This window comes from Engraulis encrasicolus, chromosome 16 (genome assembly GCF_034702125.1).
Source record: "Engraulis encrasicolus isolate BLACKSEA-1 chromosome 16, IST_EnEncr_1.0, whole genome shotgun sequence".
NCBI classification, from domain to species: Eukaryota; Metazoa; Chordata; class Actinopteri; order Clupeiformes; family Engraulidae; genus Engraulis; species Engraulis encrasicolus.
In genome coordinates, this window is record NC_085872.1 from 8,037,833 (window position 1) to 8,060,332 (window position 22,500).

Sequence of the window (22,500 nt, forward strand, 5' to 3'; positions counted from 1 at the left end):
AAATACTGAGAGAACCGAGCCGGAGGCTTTTGCCAGACGATGTACGGAGCCAAAATCTTTAGGTGGAGTACATAGGATGGTGTCGCCAGGCTAGCCATGTCATGTGTGCATCACTCCAACATAATTATCATTCAGAGAAACATATACCAGCTACCAGCCATAACATGTGCCAGCTAATGTTGCATAGGGAGCAATGATGGGTAAGCAATTAGGGCGTCAGACTTGTATCCCAAAGGTTGCCAGTTCAACTCCCGACAACTCCCCCCAAGGTAGGGGGGAGTAATAAACCAGTGCTCTACCCCATCCTCCTCCATGACTGAGGTACCCTTGTGTCTTGGGGGCTGCCCCCTTGCATGGGTGAGGCATAAATGCAATTTCACTGTGTGCAGTGAGCACTGTGTGGTGTGGAGTGCTGTGTTACAATGACAATGGGTGTTGGAGTTTCCCCAAGAGGGCTTTCACTTTCATATTATGTACATTGCATACTCCTTCAGTTTCTGCTTACTTAGTTAAACAAGTTGGATGTGTGTGTGTTTTTTTAAGAAAACACTTTTTTCATGAAGTGTCTTTGTATGGTGTTTGCACAGTCTAGTATTGTGGTATTTGTTTTCATTATTTTCTTAACACTTGGAAAAGCAAACTACGTCCCATAAAAGATGTCATGCTTGGTTACCCCCATACATGCATGGTTACTCTGATTGTCTCCCCCATTCATCCTCAAAAGACACGGGCATACAGAGAGTGGGAGAGAGAGAGAGAGAGAGAGAGAGAGAGAGAGAGAGAGAGAGAGAGAGAGAGAGAGAGAGAGAGAGAGAGAGAGAGAGAATAAGAAACAGTAAATTCCTGCCCACTGAAGTCTCAGGCTGAAGACCCAAAGAATGTGGCCATTGAGACGGTGACTCCAACACGCGGGCCCTTTGACGTCCAGTTGGGCTTAAAAATGTGTTAAAGGAGAGGAGGGAGGCCCAGGAGGATTAGGGAACAAAAGGAGCCCTCTCCGTCATCAAAGGGGCTCATCTTCTCCAGGCTCATCCCAGCTCTAGTGACAGGTTTTAGGTTTTTTTCGTGGGAGGGGGGGAGAGAGGGAGAGGGGAGCTGTAGGGGGGAGCGGGGGGGGTGGGTCGGTTAGAAGTTAGGGCAAAGGAGAAACGAAGTCAGAGTGGACCGGAGGGGAAGGAGGCGATCGGGATGGGGCATGGTAGGATGGGATGGAGTGGGGATGTGAGGTTTAGAGGTTGGAAAGAGAGAAGGGGGGGGGGGGGCAATATTTCAAAGGTAATCTTTAACTTTAAGCCCCCACAGGCCCTGGCCGTAATGAAAACCCCTGTAGCAGAGGCAGACGCCATGTTGCTTATCACTCCCATGGTGCAGCCCGGCTGCCCCCTTTTTCTCCTTTTGTCACGGTGGCATTTAAGTGGCACTATTCACCGGCATGGATGACCAGAGAGAAGAGTCCTCCCTTTGACTGACCTGAAAGGGGACAGGGGACAGCCCTCTCTCCTCCTAAAACAACACGCGCTCACCAAAGACAAATATCTCCTTTGTTGCCTGACTCTTTGGGATTTTGCTCTCACAATGGTGGGTTGACTTTGGTGATGTACTCCAACTGGAGGGCTGTTTGATACGGGAAGTGTTAACATGCTTGCATGATTTTCTGTTCCTTTTCACTTTAACTTACTGTCGGCTCCCTTAATCCCGCTTAATTGTCATACACTTCGTGTACTATCTTTTTTAAGCATTCTTGTTAAACATTAAAATTTGCTTTTGAAAATGCTGCAAGTCATGTATAATCAGTTGAATGATAAAACATAGTCTTGTGTTGTGAGAGTGGAAGTTTCTCTCTCAACTTCTCTCTTTCTCTCCCTCAAAATCCATCTTTCCCTTCTTCCATCCCTATTTTCTTTCATAGTCATAAACTCCACATTGCCCCTATTGATTCCCATCAATATTTTAGAGGAAACTCTATCACAGATGTGGGGCCCGCTCAGCCAGAGGTTTTGAGTGCCTTCACCCAATCTCTCTCTCTTTCTCTCTCTCTCTCTCTCTCTCTCCCTCCTCTCATCAACTCTGTTCCAGACACTCACCTGCAAGGGCAGACAGTGCAGCATCAGCCTCGGCTGTAGCCCTATTCAACAGAGGATGAACATTACCAGCTATCCAGCCTCAACATACATGCATTGTTTTGTTGTTATACCTTGTTTTGTCATGTCTTGCTTAATGTCCATGAAAATGACAGCCTCGCTCTAAACAAATTTTCTGTTTCATGTGTAACAGACAATAAAGTTTTTTGTCTTATCTTATCTTATTTTATCTTATCTTATCTTCTTATCTCATCATCTCTCATTCTCTCTCATTCTCTCTCTCTCTCTCTCTCTCTCTCTCTCTCTCTCTCTCTCTCTCTCTCTCTCTCTCTCTCTCTCTCTCTCCTGTAGCTGAACAACCTTCCATGTTTGTTTTCTATACACATCCTTGTGGAAGCACAACTCCCATATTCCAATGAAGGACAATAGAAAGAGCGCTAGTGTCTGATCTAACCTGAATAACAAAGAGAGAAATTCTCCTTTTTTAAAAAAGACCAACTGTGACGACAACACCAAATAGCCAGGTCACACGAAACTATGTGGGGTTGGGTTATGATGCTGGACCTGAAAAACAACCACTGACACACTCGAACGACTGCTTGCTGATGTGTTTTATGGGAAGATAAAAGATCACTTACAGGATAACAGTTATTTCAGCTCAGATGTCAAGGGCTGCGGTCCAGGCAGACTACACACACACACACACAGATGACGTACTCCTTACCAAGAAGTAGACCACCCGACGATGTAGCTAAAACAACATGGTACTGACTGTGCAAACGTCATACACGTTGTCGTAAAAGTGAATACAAAAGACAGATGATGAGAGAGTGCTTTGAGTCACAGCAGCATGAGCTCATGCATCTCTCTCAGTGTCTCCTCAAGTTCAGCCGGAGACAGCTATCAGGCAAATCGATATGGCTCTCCGTGCAACCACCATCATCATCATCATCATCATCATAGTCACCACCATGGCATTCAAAGGAGGTGGAGTATTGACAAGGCCGTTGTTTGGGCCCGTCATTAGCGTATCATCATCGTCATCATCATCATCATCATCATCATCATCATCATCATCATCATCATCATCATCATCATCATCACCATGGCATTCATAGGAGGTGGAATATTTTATGGTGGTATATATGGTGGAATATATTTTTTTTAAAGAAATTTTTTGGTCTTTTTGACTTTATTTATGATAGGACAGTGAAGGTGGTGACAGGAAGCGAGTAGAGAGAGACGGGGAAGGGCCGGCAAAGGACCCGGGCAGGGAATCGAACCCCGGTCAGCCGCATGGCAGATGAGTGCCCTACTGTTTGGCCACGGCAGAGCCCATGAGCGTAGTATTGTCAGAGAGAGTAGAGAGAGAGAGGTTCCATTGGCCCATTGTTTCCGGGTTCTAAGGGGGAGGAGGGGGGGAAATCCCCCTTTAGGCAGACCTAAGAACTGTTCTATTCAATGCTAGGAGCATTATGACACGCTCCTTTAGGCAGACCGGAACCTGGTCATGTTAGGTGCCCATAGCAACCTATTACATTGGCATATCTCTATATACTTAAAGAATCTCTGGTATTGTCCCCCTGGTAGGTTTCCTGTGGCAGGGAGAGCTGGATGGTGCCGGTGATCCATTAGAGCCACTTTACCAGCGCCGTGTGCAACAAGGCATGAAACATTGATGTGCATCGGGCTGCCTTGTTTATGAATGGGACGACGTGCCCCGCTTAATGCATGCACTTATGATTAGACATCTTCATAATGTACTCTGATGCCGGGCCGGGTTATTTTGCTGAGTGGCAATGAAACTCTTTTCCACCATTTACTTTTACTGAATAGATGAGTAGCATTTATGATAAATCAATAAATGAGTCCAGGCAAAATGTCAAACATTTAAAGGACACACCCTCCCTTTTCACCGCTCTCCAATTGCTGCACCATAAACACAAGCTCCTCGCCCCAACTTAACTCCTTTGCGCTGAGCCTATATTATAAGCCCCTTATTATTATTAAGCCCCTCAGTAATATCACAGCAATGTTGTTATGATGTAGTTGAGTATTTTCAGCAAGTAGTGAATAGGCCCGCCGGCGCCCCCATCTGCAGTAAGAGGCTACTGTATGTTGTGTTCCCTACATTTCCCAGAGTGGACGGCGGCTTTAATAAGATCTCATTGCTTATCCCTCCCCTCCCCTATTGTGGTGCAAATATAAAAAAGTGTCTCATCCCCACAAGTGGCTCTCCCTACTTTCAAGAGGTCTTGGGGGGGCCCTGGTGTGTTTTGGGGGGGCATGCTGCAGGCAGACTCCAGGCTCCTGCTGCCTCAGGGCAGGGAGAACAACAGGGAAGGGGAGGGGGACAAAGGGGTCACTTCTCTCAGGCATAGGCAGAAGGGGGGGGACAGAATTGGGGTCCTCATCGCGTTGTATGTATTAGGTGGGGGTCCTTTCAGATGACTTTGTTCCAGCCCCGTCCAAAGTTGCCAATGGTCCTGCCTCCAGGCCACTGCAGGCTCAGGCTACTCAGGGCTTCTGATGAGGGTGTATTTTAAGCTCCGTGGGGATGTTTAATTAATGACCCCTGCGGAGAGTAAAGGTATCCTCGGGTTCTCCTCTCTGGCACCAGCCTGGCTGATTCAGGCACCAGTGTAGCTTTACCACACCAAGAGCATCTGAGAGAGAGAGAGAGAGAGAGAGAGAGAGAGAGAGAGAGAGAGAGAGAGAGAGAGAGAGAGAGAGAGAGAGAGAGAGAGAGAGAGAGAGAGAGACTGCCCCCTGAGAAGGAGTTAAGGATTTTTGCACAGCATGCTCAGGATTAGAGATTTGCCCTTTTAAGGTTGAATTCTTTCTGTGTTGTCAAAATTAGATGTTTCAATTTTCAACAATTCAGTCATTTTGAGAAAGACTTTCAGTAAACACAATACTTCAAGTGGCAGTAAATTCATCAAGAACATTCTTTTTTCATTAATGAGTTCAAGCCATGTGTTCAGCTGTTAATCATGAATGCACAACCAGTTGTAAATAGTTTAAATAAGACCAGTAAATAACAAACTTAATACATCCCCTGTCAATAAGCCTGTATGGGGCTTTAAACCTCAGGCAACAATAAATCAGACATTCCAGTGCAGGGCCATAATTCCGGACGTCTGAGATACCACAGCCTCACACACACACACACACACACACACACACACACACACACACACACACACACACACACACACACACAGACGCACGCACACACACACACACACACACACACACACACACAGACGCACGCACACACACTATGGTGACTGCAGCTGTGCATCTCCAAGGCGTTCCATTTGCCCAGTCCAGGAAGCCTCTACTGAAGTCTCGTTCCCCTCACGGCATAGCTAACCTCTGCACAGGGAAGCCGAGACAGGGGCGGACTAATGGGTCGGTTTTCCCGGGCTGAGAGAGGGGCCGCAGAACTGGGTTCTCATAACATAGTGTTTTAGAGGGTTTTTTCCCCCAGATGACTGTCCTGGGACCAGCCAAAGCTGTCAGTGGCCCTACTCCTCCACATAGCCTGCTCTGCCCAGTGATGAGCTGCTGTGGTATGGCGTGTATGGGTTCAGGACAAATTAGAGAGGCCAAGCGGAGACCTCATCCCATTATCTGAGGAACCTGGACAGAGCCAGTCTAGGGCTGGGGCTGCTGGAGTTGAAAGCTGGGAGGTAATCTTGCCCCCGGGGCAGCAAGGCCCCTTAGACACTAGGACACTTATGGGGATCCTTCAACCAGGGCATTTGGGCTTTGGGCACCAACCAGTGCTTGGGGCACCAACCACTTTGCCCCCAAAAGAGGGGCCTCCTAAATTGAGATTGACTAAAAAACGTCATGAAAAAATGTTGAAAGAAGAAGAAAGAAAAAGAAATGCATTTCTTAGAGCCTATTATTGTTTATGATTACTATTATGATAGGGGGGGGGGCTTAGGACCACCAAAACCTTAGTAACGACCCAGGGCCTGTCTTCAACACATAACCCTTTTTATTTTTTTTACTTTACTTTTTGCAACACAGTGATAGGAACTGAGGACGACACAAAATATACAAGGAGGGTATATTGGTCACATAGTAGTACATAGATAGTACATTTCTGTGAAGCGTGTTGTGAGAAGAATTGAGGTTGAGGGTGCATAACCCATTTATCACAGGGCGGGTAGAGTCCTGTCATATGACAGGGAGGCCGTGCTTGTGATCAGATGGCTGACAAGAGATAGTTAGTTCTCATGTGTTTAGGTCTAGGCCGGCTGCTCCAACACAAAATGCATCACAAAATCACATTTCACAGTTTTCAGATATTATCAATGGGTAGCTCACAGTTTTCAGATATTATCTTTGTTCTGCTCTGCTCACAGAAGAGTGTTAGAGCAGGATCAAGGGGAAAAGATATCAGATAAGAGGTCGGTCAACAGTTCATCTTGCCATCCTGCAAGTCATGCTGTCATCATGTGTTCATGGTCTGTGTGTAGACTTTGAATGAATATGCATGCGCTACAGCCAACCAACACACATTGATCAGCATACTAAAGCAGAGTCACATAAGCCAGATGTCTGCTATCTCTCTCTACAAGAATCATCCCATTGGGCCTGTAAATTCAACACTAATTGCAAAGCTTATATAAATACCTGAGGTTTAATTGAATACCCGAGGTCTAAATACCTTATTGAACAGACACCTTCATCATTAGGGAGATAGGGAATTATTAGATTGGGAAGTTTCGCAGACGATTAATGAAAGACAAAGAACACGAGTTCCATTTTTTTTTTTTATTATTGTCGTTTCCAATTTTGTCTTGTCTTGACCATGCTCACCCACTTTGTCCTCTCATTGTGGTCTCTAGCATTCCACATTGTATGAATAAATAACACTTCAGTGTTGGGCAACAGGTTTCTAGTATAACATGATATTTAGGTGGCGTTAGAGGAGAGGGCGCGCGCAAGCGCCAGCCAGGGCGTGCCCAGCCCGTGGAGGTGTCAAGTCAGACAGTTGATTATGGGAGCTGTCCAGTGGACGAGGTGCTGAAATGTCTGAGAGGACAGTTCTTACTGTCAGATAACCCCTTCGGTTACGAGGGAATCTAAATACAGACATATTGAAAACGAGAGAGGACTGATCATTTAGTTTTTTATTTATTGCTGTATCAATAGATTGTAGTTTACGCGTAAAAGGAATTACCACTTCTACCTAACAATGGACAAAATCTGCCTGCGTGGGAAAACGACTGTGAGTGCAGCAGAGCAAACAACAACACATTAGGCTATTAGATGAGGTAATGTTCGAAAGCGACCGTGTTTTAGCCTGTGCCCTAGTGCCTTCAACTGTACAAAGTGCCTCGTGATGCAGCAGTGTTTTTGCCCTGTCAACATAACAGCCCGAGCCTAACTTTGACTTTTCGTCAGAGATCACAGTTATTGCAAGGTATTTTCTTAAGTTTTGCCGTCTCGCGCTGTCGTTTATCCACTGGTTGGGACGTCGCCGCTGCTTAATCGCCGTGACATCATCAATTTTCCGTCACAAGCGTTAAATATCTGACAAGGCTGGGTAGCCTAACCGAGGAAGACAAGGACAAATATGGGCTACGTATGTGGGCTAGCGTGAAGTGGAATTAATGTCAACAGCCCTGGCACAGTATGGCGCCCATGACTATGGCGTTTGTTCCAGCCAAACAGCAGGGCGACGGCAGGGAGCGTTTCATAAAGTTGTTTTGAGTAAGCATGTGAACAACGGAGCATGACATGGCTGAAGCTGCAAGCCCTCCAGGAAGCGCGCCCCGGATGCCGTGCGATTCAGCGTTTCCCTACGAGGAGTACGAGTGCAAAATATGCTACAACTACTTTGACCTGGAACGCAGAACACCGAAAATATTGGAATGTTTGCATACATTCTGCGAGGAATGTTTGAACACTTTGCACCTCCGCGAGGACCGACCTTGGCGGATCGGATGCCCGCTCTGTCGCCACAGAACGCCGGTGCCAGAATACAGGATACAGAACCTTCCGAACAACACTAAAATAACGGATGCTTTCCCCTTCTACATAGAGTCAGACCCCCTTCCACAGGATAGATTGCCGCCCCATCCACCTCCTCTACACCCTGCACTCATAGCTCTCCATCGAGAGGAGTCCAGCCGAGCAGCAACAGGGGCCCCGGGCGAGGACAGTGCATCGGTCTCGGTGGCCGCCGCCGCTGCCTACGAGGCTGCTGGTTATGAGTCTTGTCAGACTTGTAAACGTGTTGCTCTCACCACTGGGTGTGTGTGTGCTATTTTCGCCTTCCTGTCCATGTTGGTTCTGTTGTTCATGGGCCTTATATTCGTCCACAACTATAACAACCCCCCGTCGCCAGTGGGACCCATCTGTCTCTCAGTAGCCAGCATATTGGCAATGTTTTCAGTCGTTGTCACGTGGTTGATGTGTTGGCTGAAATACCGACCCGAACCGGACAGCGCGCGGTCAACCATTGGCGGCAACAGACGGAATGCTTGACAGCAAATCCAGCAGTGACCTAAATCAGGGCTGTATGTGAACACTTATCAAAACACTTGACCAAACCTCTGCAGCAAATTGTGGAAACAAATAATCAATGTATTTATTTGCCACATAGGACACTGTTCAGAAAGAGGTTACTGAAGGATTTCTTTCATTAAATAAGTTATAATCATGTGAACTGTGCTGACCTACATATCATATTCTGTTAAGTGGCGCAGTGGCTTGTGGGTAAAGCGCCAAACGTGCAGTATACTGTTACTTTTTTAAGATAGAACGGAGTTGACGATTAATAAAATGTTTGTCATATCATAGCCTATGTTTCTTTCACTACAACCCGGTCGCACAGATAAGTGCGCATGTGCCTGTGTGTGTACGCGCGCGCGTACGTGGGCCAGTGGTGCGATGGGTTCCGCGGTACCAAATGTAGCTGCCATCTGCCCTCTAGCGGTTATTAGCTACCATTGCGCATTGTGTTAGGCCAAATATGAATGTTACTCTTGCAAACGTAGGTCTACAGCTGATAGTTATACAAAATGTGCAGTTAACAAAGACAGCTTACGTTAAGTGTTTGCCTCTGGATAAAAAATGTGTTTGGTATTTTTATGTTTGTTTATTTTTTTGTTTGTTTTCTTTACTTACAAATGTTAAGGTCATCGTGGTCTTTGTGTAGGCCCAAGTGCGAAATATGAAAGGTGATGCCAGCAAAAAATTAGGAGTTAAATTTGGAGCACGACGCGCATCGATCACCGCCACTACCCCATTATTTGTTGTAAGATTACTCGTATCCATTACTCACTCATTTGCACAGGTGGAGTGTGTCTGCTGTTTCAGCCGTGTAAAGCTGGCACGAAACCTGATGAAAAATATACGTGCAATAGTGTATCACCTTAATCAATTAATTAGACTATTGAAAATGTCCAAATGGGCTACAACTTGTGCGAAATATAGTAGGGGGCGATTACTTATCCCATATTCCAGAAATAATGGTGAAAGTATAGGCCTATTTAGGTCGGTTGTAGGGCTAGACAGCTCTATAATGCCACCATGAACAATTTGCCATTCATTTTAAAAGTGGCCAACACTGAGTCCTGAAGTAGCCTACAATGCAGTAGTGCGCATAATGGACTGTAAACGGTATTCAATGACCATGTAAAGGACTACATTTATTTGTTGTTACTCATCATAACCGTTGTAATTGGTAAAGCACTGTAACGTAGGCCTACAGTAGGCTAAAGAGATTTTATGATAAACGTGTTATAGCCTACCTTTGGAGATGTACAATAAATAGCGCAGCAAGATAAACGGGCATGTCTGCCATACCCATCAGTTCTAACTGCCAGCTTATCTGTAATAGCCCAAGTTACAGCAGATCAAAAAACAACTACCCTCAGAACAGAAACGAAACTGGCACTAATATTGCATGTTGATGTGCAGTGACGATTGGTGACAGCTCGGGTAGGCCTATAAGATTTTTTTCTCCTTTTAAATTGACGTCCAGTTAGCCCACCAAGAGGTTTGGATACTCATATACCAAACCAAAGAGCTCCATCACAGTTACATCTGGAGTTTAGGCGGCGAAGAATGCAGTGAGGGTATAGCTGCTGAAAGTGTTAGAGTGAGATAGGACTTTGCAGATCTTAAAAACAGATGTGCAATCTCTGCGCATTGGCCGGCGTAGGTTATCACTTTATCGCAGGGTATAATGCGTGACTGTGAATATTTACCATTTATTTGACGTATTAAGGACATATCCCACCAATGTACACTTCAAAAAGGTTAATCCGCCGCACAATCCCCTTCCCCTCCTTCTGAAGTTGACCTCCCGCGGAGAAGTCCGCTACCTGGGCCGGTGGTACAGGGGAGCGGAGCTGAGGGGGAGCGGGTGCCCGGGGCTGGGTTCACCATGGGGGCAATAAACTCCCTGTTCCCGGTCATCATGTAAAGTCATCAGCATGCCCTGAAGAAACTGGAGAACAAATGCTTTTAGCTTCTGAGCTCCAAAGGCTCTATTCTTTCTTTCTCCTTTCACACCAAGTCGCTCCTCATTTATCCTGTGTGATGCAAAGCACATGAAATCTCAGGACCCGCGCAGGTTGCATCCACCTTGGAATTGTCAACCAAGTCCAAAGGTCCAAAGGACCAATAATCAGTCGTTATGTCCTTGCCTAGCCTATGACATAGGCTACGTGCATTAATATCAACACACACCTCGTGAAATGTCTGGTAAAAAAAATCCATAGGCCATACTCAAAGTATTGAATTTTAGTCACTAAACTCAGTTTGTCCTATTATATCGTCACTGACTAGTAGCAGACCCTTTTAAGTGTGGCATTGCAGGATCAGCCCAAGAGGTGAAAAAGTCTAATATAGCCCGAAGCTAACATACTGGGAGCATGCAGAGGAAATGGTCGTTAACAACAGTGCTTCTTGGGCATTCTCATGCACTGAGGGAGTGCGTAAAACAATTACAGACACCAGCGCCTATTGTAAGAGGAAATCATTAACACCACTGTAAAGACCGATAATATGCTCATGTTTGTCCTTGTTGTAAATATTTACTTAGGTGACCTGACTTGAAGGTGAAGTTTTTCAGTGAATGCGGCATTTCTGTGAATAGGATCATCAGCAGGCCTAGATATGTTGTTGTTTCGCGCACGTCGTGAAAAAACGCATCTTCATGCGTTAAAGGTATGGGTAGCCTACTTACCTTCCGATATTACACATTTTTGCAACGAATATTGCCTTCTGATGTTGCTGATTTGATTCATTGGTCTTCTGAAACAATCCCTAATAACTGCAACTACAAACGTGAGACAAAAGTCATGAAAAGGCATTTTGCGCACAAACGTTCCATAGGCCTACATGTTCATTCCTTTGGGCTAATAAAAAAGTTCCAGGACTTCACAAAATCACCATCGGCCTCTGCTACGAATATATCCTAGGGTTATTTTGATTTTTTCAACCGGGGCAAATTTTTGACTGGGAGTTTTCACTCAGAAATTGATTTGACACGGAGATCCAATATCCCTTTAAAGATAATCAAACTGAGTTCTCTCCACTCTCAATCTCTCCCACTCATTTTTTATGACGGTTTAGAGTTACATCCAGTTCCTTATGTTCGAGTGACAGATTTGTCCGAGTGAATATATCATTTACATCTTATCAGAGACCAAAGTTTTTGTTTAAATAAAATTGCCCTATGTATTAATATGTGCACATTCAATATTCGAAGTTTGCTATTTAGCCCATACCAATTTCATATTTGTGCACATGTTTAAAATATCTCACACTCCAGTGATAATACCCAACACACCTTCACATAGGCCTACAATATTGCTTTAACAACAAAAGTGTTGCGTTTTGCATGGTATTTTTCGAATTTCATTGTAGAATATTAACTGCAGCAACGCTGTAAGGCTTTGCATGGCTGACCATGACAAGAGGTCACGGACACCACAAGAGGTTTAGCACAGCACTCCATGAAGACTCTCCTGTGAAGTGAAGTTTGAAGAACTCCGGATAATTTCTCCCTTAGCACGTGAAAGGACTCCCGTGTCCCAACCATATTTCCCTCCTGCGAGCCATTGTTCCAGCGGTCCTGTAGAAAGACAACATTTGAAGTATTTCTTCGCATCCACAAAAGGCTGAAATGTAAATGCCGGCCCTAAATGACTCAGGAAGCCCTTATTTCCATGTCTAAGTCTAGTCTTTTGCCTAAGATAGGCTATCCTCTGCTCTTGAGGATACCAACTAGAAGACAAACGAGTAAGGTAGGCTAATATTATCTGATAAGATGCAATACAATTATTATAATAAAATACAAACAACTTCAAGCAACAACAATAACAGCAACAACATCAATAATAATAATAAATAATAATAATAATAATAATAATAATAATAATAATAATAATAATAATAACAATAGGACCTAATACTAATAATAACAATAATAATAATACCATTACTAGGCTACTAGGCTACTCCTACCACTACTACTACTACTACTACTACTACTACTAGGCCTACTACTAATAATAATAACAATAGGCCTAATAATTATATAATAACAACAACTTCATAATAATGATAACACTAGGAAAAGAGTAGGCCTACCCTACACTACACACTTAAAATGTAATTACTGTCGTTTTATTGGTGGACAGTGGGACGCTGCTCACACCCAAGCTGTGCGCAGATCAGCAGGGCATCGCAGAGCACCTGAGGCAATACCACTGACTAGAGAACCCATAAGCACCCATCTGAGAGGAACAGCATCCCACTGACCGCCTTTTAGGATTCACGCCACTAGATGAAAACGAATCAATAAACGATAAACGTAGCTGAAAGTGTATTTTCCATAAAATATAAAGCGGGCAGCCGGTGCTTCCAGAGACTTCTTACGACTTTTGAGAACGAAGGTCCGACCAATCCAAGACTTCAAACTAACGGAGATGTTGTATTATTTTTACGCATATTGGTTGGACTCCGAATACGAATACAGAAAGTAGTATTTTCTGCGAGCGTGATTGATTGTGCCTCTGAATACACAGGGCTTTTTGACTGACGCACGGTATTGAATTGATTCTCAAGAAAAGAAACTTTACGCATTCATTCAATGAGCAAGTGGGACACTCTGAAAGTGTGTGTGTGTGTGTGTGTGTGTGTGTGTGTGTGTGTGTGTGTGTGTGTGTGTGTGTGTGTGTGTGTGAGAGAGAGAGAGAGAGAGAGAGAGAGAGAGAGAGAGAGAGAGAGAGAGAGAGAGAGAGAGAGAGAGAGAGAGAGAGATGAAGAAGAAGAAGAACTAAGATGAACTCAAGATAACTCCCCATATGAAAAAGAAAAGGATGAGTACGTTGAATGTCAAGAAGTTATAAATAACGGTTCCTTGCAATTGTATTCTTTGGTACAGACAGATTTTACTGCACTCCCGGCGTCGTACCCTGCTGTGTCGCCTCGCACTGCACTCCCTCCGTTCTATTGCTTCAATGCAGTCTAAATACATCAATAAATTCCTTTAAATCCTGGAAAAGAACCCAGCGTCTTTTAGCTACTCTTTTGTGTGCATGCGTAAAAGACGGTTTCTACAAGTCTTTTAATGCCCGATGATAAGATGCGCAATGGCTTGACAAAAAAAGCGAATAGGTCTTCATGGGTGCATCAAAATGTTTGCAGTTATTAACTGTATGCATTTGCCACACATGGAACAACCACCGATCCCCAGCCCTAAAAAAGGTTGTCTAACAATTCTTGCAAATGTTTGTCATAATCTATCGCTTAAATGTTTTGTTTTGGCCACTTATAGTAGGTGCACGGTACTAGAAACCACACATCTTCTTGAACTCTGGGGGTCATCGCACAAGAAAGTTTCTGTTGTCGACCAATCACAGCTCTCTCTGGGGCCTCTGGACTTTCCTTTCACGGACCAATCACAGGCCTACTCATGATTCGGGAGCCAACAGCGCAACAACTGATAAAATGTGTCACTACTGACCGCCGTTCAATCCACAACAAGTGTGTCAACAACAACAACACCGGAGAACAAGTTCAGGGTTTACACATTGAGCCCTAAAAATCACAAAGTCTACCGACTCGACTGGTACACCTATCAGGATATCATATCACATCACCACTTTGAAAGGATTTGTAGAAGTTTCTGCTTTTCAGGTTGCCTATGTGGCATCCCATCCAAGAGAAACGAAGCTCTTTGCCGCTTCGACGAATACCAAATATCAGAAGACAACCAAGGATCTGATATTAACCAGTTCTTTTCGGGTGCAGCTGAATCCACCTCAAATCCTCCGTATCGGAGAATAAGGAAAAATGACAGCCTTAGCAGGGGGCATACCGAGAATGATGCGCCCAACGCCGCCTCAAAACTACCCGAGAGGAGGATATTCTCTGGAAGGTAAGAACTTATATCTCAAGTCTTCAGCAAGCAAATGCAACATCTTAAGTTGTTCAAATACACCTGTGTTTTTGAAACAATCACGAGTTTTTGCGGGAAGCCTTAAACACATAGCCTATCCAGAATTACATCCTCCCCGTTGCCATATATTCAATCTGCAGTGCATTTGTTTGGATGTAACATGGCGTAACTTTCGAGGCCTGTTTCTGCCCTGTTGACATAGTCATCACACACACCCCTCAAAACAGACATTTCAACACGGTTTTATTCAAATGTTATTTTATTTTGTAGTTGTGTGGACTGCAAGTGAAATAGCTCACTAATAAATGTTGCAATTTTAGTCCGAGAAACAGCAACTGGATAGGCTATTTGTTGAAATGCTAAATGTGCCATGTAAAGTAAAATTGGCATCGCCTTTATTATTATTACGTTATTATTATTGTTACTATTTTATTATTATTCACGTTTGCGAGTTGCTTTTGTGCTATTGTCTGGTAATAGTTAAGCCAACTCTGAGGAATGTGTCTATTTTCAGTTTCTACGCCATTAGGTCAGGGTCGAGTAAATCAACTCGGCGGAGTTTTCATAAATGGACGGCCTTTGCCTAATCATATTCGACACAAGATCGTGGAGATGGCCCATCACGGTATCCGTCCATGTGTTATCTCCCGTCAGCTCCGAGTGTCACACGGCTGTGTGTCCAAGATCCTGTGTAGGTACCAGGAGACTGGATCTATTCGACCTGGGGCAATAGGAGGAAGCAAGCCCAAGGTAACCAGACTAAACGTCTTGAATGTAGCTACGTGGTTATTGTACACTCCATCTAGGCTAATGGAGAGCATATTAATTATTTTTGTGATGAGATGACTACTTGTAGAGTCGAAGTAGCCTATCCTACCAACTCCAACTTCAAACACAAACTGATTATTAGCCAACATAATTTAAACCGAGTCTGAAGTTACAATGCAACACTGTAATTTATAAATTAATGCGTAATTTTTAATGTTGGATGTAGAGAGACGCAATGCGCGCTGTAAATGGGCTGTCATGGGGATAACTCAAACTAGTAAGTTTCATTCTTTTTCTTTTTTTAACAGCAGACGACAACTCCTGACGTAGACAAGAAAATCGAAGAATACAAGAGAGAAAATCCTGGCATATTTAGTTGGGAGATAAGGGACAAATTACTGAAAGATGGAATATGCGACCGCAATAATGTTCCTTCAGGTAAAACATGTTTACTCACAAAACAGCCATTTTAATGAAGTACAGTTCAATATAGCTTTTGTTTTGCATTGAGGCATTGCCATTGCTCGTAACTTAATCACAATTTCTGTAGGCCCATTACTTCAAAGGGTCTGTATTTCCAAAGTGTTCTCTCAACGCAACAGGTGGTTTGTGTTTGGATAGGCCGCAGAGGCCTTTGCTGATATCACTTCACGCTCTCTAACACGATATCTTCTGATGTTTTAAAGTGAGTTCAATCAGTCGAATTTTGCGATGCAAGTTCGGAGGAAGTGCAGAAGACGACGACGAGGAAGATGAAATGGAGAGGAGAGTACTGGACGAAAACGAGAGAAGGGGAAAACACAGCATCGATGGGATTCTAGGTGATAGATGTAAGTAGTGCTGTTTGGTAAATTAGAGATGGATTGTAAAAAATATAATTGCATTGCTGTTGTTTTCTCCTTGAAGATTGATTTGTGGTATCATCACAACATTAGAACAGCCTTTGGAACATTTCTAGCACAGTAAAAGAAAAATATTGGCCTATTATTAGGGTACATGTTCATATTATTTGGCCTATAATAATATTACATATTATTAAGCATATTTAATTATTATTGTTACTATTATTATTATTATTATTATTATTATTATTATTATTATTATTATTATTATTATTATTATTATTATTATTGACACTAATGTCAGCTCTCAGTGGCAAGCAGCTGTAAGCGCAATTTGCTTGATAATCTTGTGATTTGAGTTTTTTCCCCTTTCCTCTCTGTGTTTAACCGTCAAGGATAACTCTTTATTTTGTGTACATGTAGGCCTGCATAAGTAAGGCTATATGCTATGGTAGGCTACGTGAATCAATCGATCTTTATAGATCAGTTTATGAACCTTGTTCTATTAAGTCCCCATTGCGCAATCGAAACGTTTATGAACTTTTATGGCATTTTTACTTGGATTTTGCGGCATTTTAAGAATTTGAAGAATTCCGTAAATAGGTGTCTTTTCATAAGTGTCTCAAAAGTTCAAGAGACAAAAGTCTGAATCAGTTGATCAAACATTTGTCCAAGGTTTCCGTTGCGTAAAAGGACAGCCCCGCAGTGCACAATCGGACACTTGAGGATGAACTTGGGAGACAAAAGCACTTGAGTCCATTGAGGCTCGCGCTTCAGTTTCACTTGGACAAAACCCTGCCTCGCAGCAGCTTGGTGCGTACAAAAGACGCCAACCTTTTCAAAATTTGAAGAGAAAGGAAGAAAAAACGATATAACAAAAGACGGAGAGAAGACATTATGGGCTGGCAATGAGGGATGAATTATTCAGCGATCACCAATAGAGGCGACTCGAAGCACTTTTATAGACTTCGCGCCTGAGAAAAATGGCTATTTTCATCTGCAAAATGTCTACTTAGAATCTGTACCGTTATTCAAACATGCCTTTCTCGGACAGAACAATGGTGTGCAACGCCGAGACAGCGAAATGTGTCCGAGTAATCAGTGTAGGCCAACTCCGACTTAACACTTGTTGCGCGAAGACTTAATGGCAAAAACACTACGCAGAGTACCAAAGTTCTGTAGCGGGCCATAATAGATTTACTGATAGCACTCAAATATGTATCACCATCGAGTTGATGATGTAGATTTTTGTAGATTTGTATCCATGAAGTCAATTAGGCTATCGAGTCATAATAGCCCTAAAGGTAGCATATTTCTCGCTCACAAAACTTAATATTTTCCAATTTGTTGTTCAAGGCAGTTAATTTAGGCCTATACTGCTTAAAGTATGAAGCCACTTTTTTAGGGTTCTACGTCTTGGTGTTTGGTGCGATTGGAATGCCAATGCGCAGATGACTTTACCATGGGACCTCTGGGTTTTATAACGCTTTTCCCTGATGGAAGCTGGGTTTGTTAAGCAAGAATAGCTGTTGAAACAAGGAAACTGATATTGACTTGGCGTTTTTATAACCTCCAACCGAATGCATACTTTAGTAATCGAGTTTGCTTGCGACGCCAAGTCCTCACTAGTGCCTCACTGGTTTCTCCAGAGGTGACAGGGTCATGGTGAGACCGCTCGCGTCATGCGCACTGTTACAATCCTTGCACATTATGTCTACTCATTGCAATGAAAACCTTTTCTAGTAGATTAAATCGACTCCTTTATTTGTTCCCACTTTCATCTCGACACAAAACCCGCCCCTTCCTCTATGCCTGGGGCGCGCATTCATCCAATATCTTTAGCCACTTTCCTCTCCCCTTTTCAGAGAAGGCGCCTCGAATACAAATCAGTTGGTAATTAGTTTAACTAGCGACTTTCGATACCAGCTTTAGAGAATGTTGGACGATAAAGAAGGCATGGGAGGACTATGATAGCCAGGTTACAGCTTACTGATATGTTTTGCCGAGAGAACAAGTTGCGCGGAAAGTTGTAGGCCTACGTGCCATTTTAATATTGAACAATAAGTCTCAAATATGGATTTTTTTAAAAGTAAGGATTCTCAAAATTCCCTGCTGAATGTTCGCTACACTGGGATGCTTGTTATAGCCTATAGATCGAACTTTAGCGAAGTTTGTGTTTTCTTAGTTAATCAAACAGTTTATTTTGTGGTTCATTCAGATGTTAATGAATTAGCATTGTAAAAGTGTCAGGAGGAGTCCCCAGTTGGGGGAATCTTCAGTTCTTCACTGTAACGTTTTATATCCCCCTTCGAAGATGAACCCCTTTGTGGGCACGTATTTCACTTTAGCCTCTTTACAGTGGGAGTTGTAGTTTTGTTGTCAATTTTATAGCTCCCAATGAAGCGCTGAAAAGGTTGTTTTTAAGTTTTCTGGCCAAATATTGATTAAGTAGGTGTTTACTGAGTCTTTGGTTTTCTATAAGAGAGGCTAGCTGGCCTCTGCCCCCTGCTCCTCCAAACCTATTGTACTCTTCCCTTAAGTGTTGAGATCAAAGGCAGACCTTTTAGATTTATTTGTCTGGGAAAAGCCAGTGTGGACAGCAGTGGGATGCAGGCTTGAAGGGTTGCCTCCTCCTCCCTTCCACCCCACCCCTTGCTGAAAAGGAGAGAGTTCATTTTGCTGTGTGGACCTGTATGCCTGCATGCTCCCAAAGGGAACTCATTCATGTGTTATTTATTCATTTAATTATTTCATCGGGCAGGGCTTTCCAATTTGGAGGAGATGTGCTTCTAGGAAGTGGAAGGTGAAGTTGTTTTAAGTTACTTGAAAACGATGGTAAATGTATGGATTTATATTTATCAGTTGAATCAAAGCACATGATATACCTCAGTTAAATTGTTGGTAATTGTTTTCTCTGGGGAACTTGATTTTTGCAGGCATAGTAGTTCTAAAAAATAATGCTGTATCCATTTGATTCTCGATTTGGCAATTAATGTGTCTTCAAAGTTTTTATGGTACATCTCAAAGTGATGGATTCATATTCAGTGCGATATTGAGATTTTTTTTTCAAAAACACTGAGAGGGTCAACCACCACCACACAGTACTAAAGGTTGTGCTGAAATCATGCATAAATATGTAAACATAAATTGACACCCATTTAATTGCATCCTATCCTTTCTCCCTGAGAACTGGCAATTCTGCAGTCTCATTTGGCTAATTAAAAAGCTAGAGTCATGAAAGCTAGAAAGCAGACTTGCAAATTTTCATTAGCTGGCAGGGCAGAAAAAAAGAGGACCCAGAAATACAAACAGTCAAAGGGATAACTTTTTTTTGAAAGGGAGCCCTGCAGAGGACCAATTGAATAAGCCCAGTGCTTTGAAATCTGCCATGGTGAACGCAGTCAACATGTAATAATTACTTTCATTGAGGCGCATTCCGACAATCTGCTGCCATTCTCTGGCAGCCATTGTGCTAAGCAGGCAGAGAGCCAGGGAACAGAGGGAATCAAGTGGTGACAAAACATGAAAGATTTAGCTGCCTTTGTCAAAGAAACGGAGTAAGACTTTGTTTGTATAAATAAAGTGGAGCATTCTTGCCTGTGTCCTCTGCTGTGTGTGTGTGTGTGTGTGCGTGCGTGTGTGTGTGTGTGTGTGTGTGTGTGTGTGTGTGTGTGTGTGTGTGTGTGTGTGTGTGTGTGTGTGTGTGTGTGTGTGACGTGTGTGTGTGCGTGTGTGTGTGCGTGTGTGCGTGTTTGTGTGTGTTAATGCGTGTTTGTGTGTGTGTGTCTGTGTGTGTGTGTGTGTGTAAGAGAGAGAGAGAGAGAGAGAGAGAGAGAGAGAGAGAGAGAGATAAATAGACTTGTTGTGTTTTTGAGGACAGCAAACGGGTAATGATATACGGTATATTTATTTAAATAAGGGGAAGAGCAAATTAATTAATAAATTCATTTACTTAAACGGTAACATATTTACACAGGGACTATCAGTGCTTATGTTTCCTAGCAGCTTGAACATGCCAGATGATTTAGTTAAATTAACTTTAGTTTACTCTTAATTTACTTAACCAAACTGAATGACTTTGTCCATTCCTTGTCCCTTTCATAAGGCTCCCTTGTTGCCCTCATTGGTTTTTGTTGGTCTATTTTTAAAGCACTTTTGTGATTCAGTCATGGAGAGAGAGAGAGAGAGAGAGAGAGAGAGGACACTGTCCACCCCCCAACAATAAACAAGAGGGGCCCTAGTGCAACTTGTGGAATGCTTGCTACAGTCGTGATTCTTGCTGGACGCCCCGAAGGCATCAGGATATAGAAATATCTCTGTCTTCGTCTCCAGGCGTCCACATGGCTGCTTTCTCTCCCCATGCCACTCAACCCAGCCAAGCATGCTGTCAAAATAGTACCCCTCGCTCATCCTTTCACTAGGCCGATTTCAGTGAGAAATTGTTGACACAATCGCACACAGCTACATTTGGTGTCAGCAACCCATGAGCCTATTCAGAGCATGCGGAGATACATGTTTTGGTTGTGTTGAGTATTTCTTTGTGTGTGTGTATGATGATGGTTTATCATTTTTAAGTCTGTGATGGGTCTTTTCTTTTTCTCTTCTTGTCCTTTCTCAGAGACGGCATTGCTTTTGCGCAGTCATTCTCCTAGAAAAGAAAAACAAGTAAAGGAAAAAAAAGGAGTACAAAAAAAATAAGAGAGAGAAGAAAAGAAAAGAAAACTTGCTTATCTGCAAATGAATGCAGGCTCTATGGTTCATTAAAGTCTCTTTCTGTGTTGGCACTGGCATTGTGATCCCCCCGATATTAATTCAAAGGACAATTAATGAATGCAGCCCATCTTTGAAGTCAGCGGCTCGGGCACACCCTTGGCCTGCCCCCGCGAGCTGATGGACTCGCCACATTCAGGCCGCTGCGCCTCTGAAAGACAGTTTGAAGTGTCTGAATGAGACCTGGCCAATGGAAGGTCAAGGAGAATAGCCCTGGCTGAAAAAGAGCTCTCTATTGCTTGGAAGTATTAGCCAAGGAAAAAACTTTTCTCTTTCTCTCTCGCTCTCTCCCTCTCTCTTTGGGTCGGGGTCTTGGATGAAAAGGAGGAGTTGGAAGAGGTCGGGGGTGGAGGGGGAGGCCCCTGCAACAAAGCACCACAATGCGACGGTTAATTGAGAAAAGCCAGACAGCGATGTCAATCACTTAACTTGTAGAACCTCACTCTTAAACCGCCATATGATGGAAATTCTTTTTCCCCGCGGGAATCAGCTCCCTCTCTATAGGAGAAGGGATATTTGAGTTCAGACCCCCAAAATCCCAGTCAGTCCGAGAGCTAATTTTGAAGTAAACAAACACGTAAATCTGCACTTTGGGTGCCCAAGGTATGCTTGTTGGCAAATTAATTTTGTCAGCATGTTTGCGGTGCATGTCCTAAGATGAGTCTGGCCGGCTACAGTGAGGCATTGTTAGCTCTTTCGCTTGCTTTATGTAACTCGCGTGGCCTGAAGGGTTCGCCATGCCTCAAACCAAATTTCCAATAATACCATATAATTTCAGATTTGTGTCAGCCATTCTCACGAGAAAATAAACACGCTTTTGTTAAAAATGCTTCGTGAATTTCAGCTTAACTTTCTGAGGCAATATGGCCTCTGTAATTTGTCTGACATGGTCCAACCCCGCAGAAGACTGCCTGTTCAAAAGAAGGCTGCCATTTCTATAGCCTGTGTAGTCATCTACGGGGACTAGCCTGCATTTTTGTTTTCTTTTTAACTTTTACAGATCTTAGCGCCACATTTATGACATAGCTGGTCGAATTTATATTTCCCCAAAATAGCATTCATGGTATTATTTGTGCTTCATGCTACTTTAGAGATTGCTTGAATTGTAATTAAAGAAATTGACAAGATTTTGACAAGATGTTGAACATTTGTTGAGTGTATCTGCAGCAAGGTAGCATTACTGTCAGTTGATTTAGAAAAAGCTCCAAATTCATTGGCTCAATTCCCAGTCAGCCCTCATAGGTTAATAATAAAAAACAATGGAAATGCTGTATTTTCGATAGAAATGGCCCTGAAAACAACTGTGTGGCTGTGTCTGTTGTTAGTCCATCCACTTGGGGAAAGAGTGAGCAGCAATGAGTTGGCTGTTGACTTGTTTGCTCTGAGTAAGTGAGTTGGTGTGTGGAGAGTGGAGAGAAAAAACATTTCGGTCCCCACCTCTCTCCCGCCATCATCCTCCCACCCTGCTTGCTGCCTGCCTGGCTTCCTGCCTGTCTTCTTGCCTGCCTGCACGACTGTTGCCTGCCTGCCTGCTTGGCTTCCTGCCTGCCTGCTTGCCTGCCTGCCTGCCTGCTTGCCTGCCTGCCTGCCTGCCTTT

General features: G+C 43.4%; 2 protein-coding genes across 2 annotated transcripts in view; both read left to right on the plus strand.

Moving 5' to 3' along the window:
* The first annotated feature begins 7,658 nt into the window (after nucleotides 1–7,658).
* LOC134466253 (E3 ubiquitin-protein ligase RNF182-like) lies at nucleotides 7,659–8,863 on the plus strand. Its single transcript, XM_063220153.1, has one exon. The coding sequence runs from the start codon at nucleotides 7,842–7,844 to the stop codon at nucleotides 8,589–8,591; it is 750 nt and encodes a 249-aa protein (XP_063076223.1). The 5' UTR covers nucleotides 7,659–7,841; the 3' UTR covers nucleotides 8,592–8,863.
* Nucleotides 8,864–14,141: 5,278 nt separating this feature from the next.
* Nucleotides 14,142–22,500, plus strand: part of pax3a (paired box 3a) — a 32,985-nt gene continuing 24,626 nt past the window's right edge. The window contains exons 1-4 of the mRNA XM_063220154.1: nucleotides 14,142–14,502; nucleotides 15,038–15,273; nucleotides 15,600–15,729; nucleotides 15,978–16,121. Of these exons, the coding sequence (XP_063076224.1) occupies nucleotides 14,418–14,502; nucleotides 15,038–15,273; nucleotides 15,600–15,729; nucleotides 15,978–16,121 (595 nt within the window). The 5' untranslated portion in view covers nucleotides 14,142–14,417. The remainder of the gene's footprint in view (nucleotides 14,503–15,037; nucleotides 15,274–15,599; nucleotides 15,730–15,977; nucleotides 16,122–22,500) is intronic.